Raw genomic sequence first — 2,397 nt, forward strand, 5'->3', positions numbered from 1 at the left:
AGTCTGTGCTTCCTCATTTAGGGGCTAGTATTATTTCAGTGTATAATTGATACAAATAATATAAATCTTAATACTAGAAGGTTAGAGAAACTTGTGAGAAAACAATTGGGGAAGTTGCTGCTCATGTCCAACTTTGTCTCTGCCTAGACGTGCTGGGCAGTGAGTAAAAGGGACTGTCTTTGGAGAGACCTGTGTCTGCGTGATGCCAGGAATACAGCAGTTCAAACCATTAATTTCAAGCAGTACATTTGAACCAGAGTCGTTATTTTGTGCTGTAGATAGGTGAGACTGTATTCTTACAAATGTTACTCTTCAGTGTGCTCACATCGGGAGAAGCCGAAACCCCTCTGGGAAAGGGGTTGGTGGTGAGGGCTGTCTCAGCAGTGACCGTCCCCAGTTTCCCTAGTTCCTGGGTCCTGCAGAGCCTGTGGCAGGTGCCGCTGGCCGAGCTAAAGCGCGCCTGCGTTCCCGCAGGACATCATCCACGACCCGGGGCGCGGGGCTCCCCTGGCCAAGATCGCCTTCCGTGACCCCTACCGCTTCAAGAAGAGGACGGAGCTCTTCATCGCCGCCGAGGGCATCCACACCGGCCAGTTCGTCTACTGTGGCAAGAAGGGTGAGGGGGGCCCGGGGTGGCTTGTCCAGGGGGTGGCCGAGGAGGGGAAGCTGGGGGTGTTGGAGTGCAGCTGGGAGCCGTCACGGAGCAGTAGCCTGCGGCAGCTCTGTGCAAACCCGGGGGATCTCGGGGGCTGCCATCTTAGGCAGCCCGTTTTGACAGCCAAGCCCAGCCGCAGGCTCTGTCAAGCATTTGGGTGCTTTTGTCCAGAGCCCCGTTGCCTGCCTTCCTGTTAGGCTGAACATGGAGCTTGGGTTTCAAGTCAAACGGTGAAGAAGTGTCCCACTGCCGAGTGCTGCTGAAGGGTTGACGTGATGCCCTTCTACACCCAGAGGGCCACATTCATTAGAACTGTAGCTCAAGTCCAGGAGCCCAAATGAAGCTCTTGGTGCTGTGTTTGCTCTTCACAGCTCAGCTGAACATTGGCAATGTTCTGCCTGTTGGCACCATGCCGGAAGGCACCATTGTGTGCTGCCTCGAGGAGAAGCCTGGTGACCGTGGAAAGCTGGCCCGTGCTTCTGGAAACTACGCCACTGTTATCTCTCATAACCCTGAAACAAAGAAAACCAGAGTGAAGCTGCCTTCTGGCTCCAAGAAAGTGATTTCTTCTGCAAACAGAGCTGTTGTTGGTAAGGAGCGTCAACTATGAGCATGTCTTCGTCACCAAGCTGACACGCTGCTGAGCAAGCTCCCAAACACGGCTGGCTGGAAAAGAACAGCTGGAATGCACAGCTGGGATTGTTTGAGATTGGGCTTTAGAAGCCTGTTCTCAGAACTTAGTATTATAGAACTTAAATTATTATTTACTTTTATTTAACTGCAACTTATTCACTTAGATATAGTTAGGAGTTGGCCTTGTGCTTAAACACTTTGTTTTGCACTGTTACATTTGCACGTTCTCATCCCTGCCATTTTTTCCAGGAATTGTTGCTGGTGGAGGTCGTATTGACAAGCCCATCCTGAAGGCTGGCCGAGCCTATCACAAGTACAAGGCAAAGAGAAACTGCTGGCCACGTGTCCGTGGTGTGGCCATGAACGTGAGTCTTACTTCACTTAGAGCTTTCACTTTTTTATGGTTTAGGAAGGATTTGTTTGGTATGGGGAGGAATCTGGCATATATCTTGAAGGAAAACTTCACAGGTGACCTGTGATCGCACATTTAATTAGGGCAGCTATCAGCGCTTGGTAATTACTGCACTGAATGAACTAATGAAGCAGTTAAATGTCCACTTTATTGCTTTCAACTGGTGACATAAATGAGTAATGATGATGATATTGACAACTTGCTTTCCTTCTCCACAGCCTGTAGAACATCCCTTTGGTGGTGGTAACCATCAGCACATTGGGAAGCCTTCAACCATCAGGAGAGATGCTCCTGCTGGGCGCAAAGTTGGTCTCATTGCTGCCCGTCGTACGGGTAGGCTGCGTGGAACAAAGACTGTGCAGGAGAAGGAGAACTAAAGACCCAGCACAGAGTTTACTGAATAAATTTTTAAAATGTGACTTGTGTGAAGCTCAAGTTAATCTGTTGCTGCATTGGGTCTGAAATAGGAACGATACTCCCCTTCAAGAGGGGAGGCTGTGAGCGGAGGCGGGGGTTTTTCTGCTGCCTTGCACGGCAGGAGCTGTTCCGGGTAGTGCTCGGGGTGGGTGAGCGGGTGCTGGGGCTGCAGCGCCCGCTGTGCAGTGCCTGGTGGCTGCTCTTGTGCCCGGGGGGGTGCTGCAGGGTGGCATAGGCCTGACAATGCCGTGCAGGATGGTCCCATGTAAACCTTTGGGAT

General features: G+C 51.1%; 1 protein-coding gene across 1 annotated transcript; it reads left to right on the top strand.

Annotated features, from left to right (window-relative positions):
• Positions 1-455: 455 nt before the first annotated feature.
• On the top strand, positions 456-2,114 carry RPL8 (ribosomal protein L8; the record flags this gene model as incomplete). The annotated part of the gene is made up of 4 exons (XM_008944524.1): positions 456-616; positions 1,027-1,245; positions 1,538-1,653; positions 1,919-2,114. Coding segments are annotated over 4 exons (655 nt in total), but the record flags the coding sequence as incomplete, so codon positions are not given.
• Positions 2,115-2,397: the final 283 nt, after the last annotated feature.

Source organism: Merops nubicus, unplaced genomic scaffold (assembly GCF_000691845.1).
Source record: "Merops nubicus isolate BGI_N331 unplaced genomic scaffold, ASM69184v1 scaffold36197, whole genome shotgun sequence".
Classification (NCBI taxonomy): domain Eukaryota; kingdom Metazoa; phylum Chordata; class Aves; order Coraciiformes; family Meropidae; genus Merops; species Merops nubicus.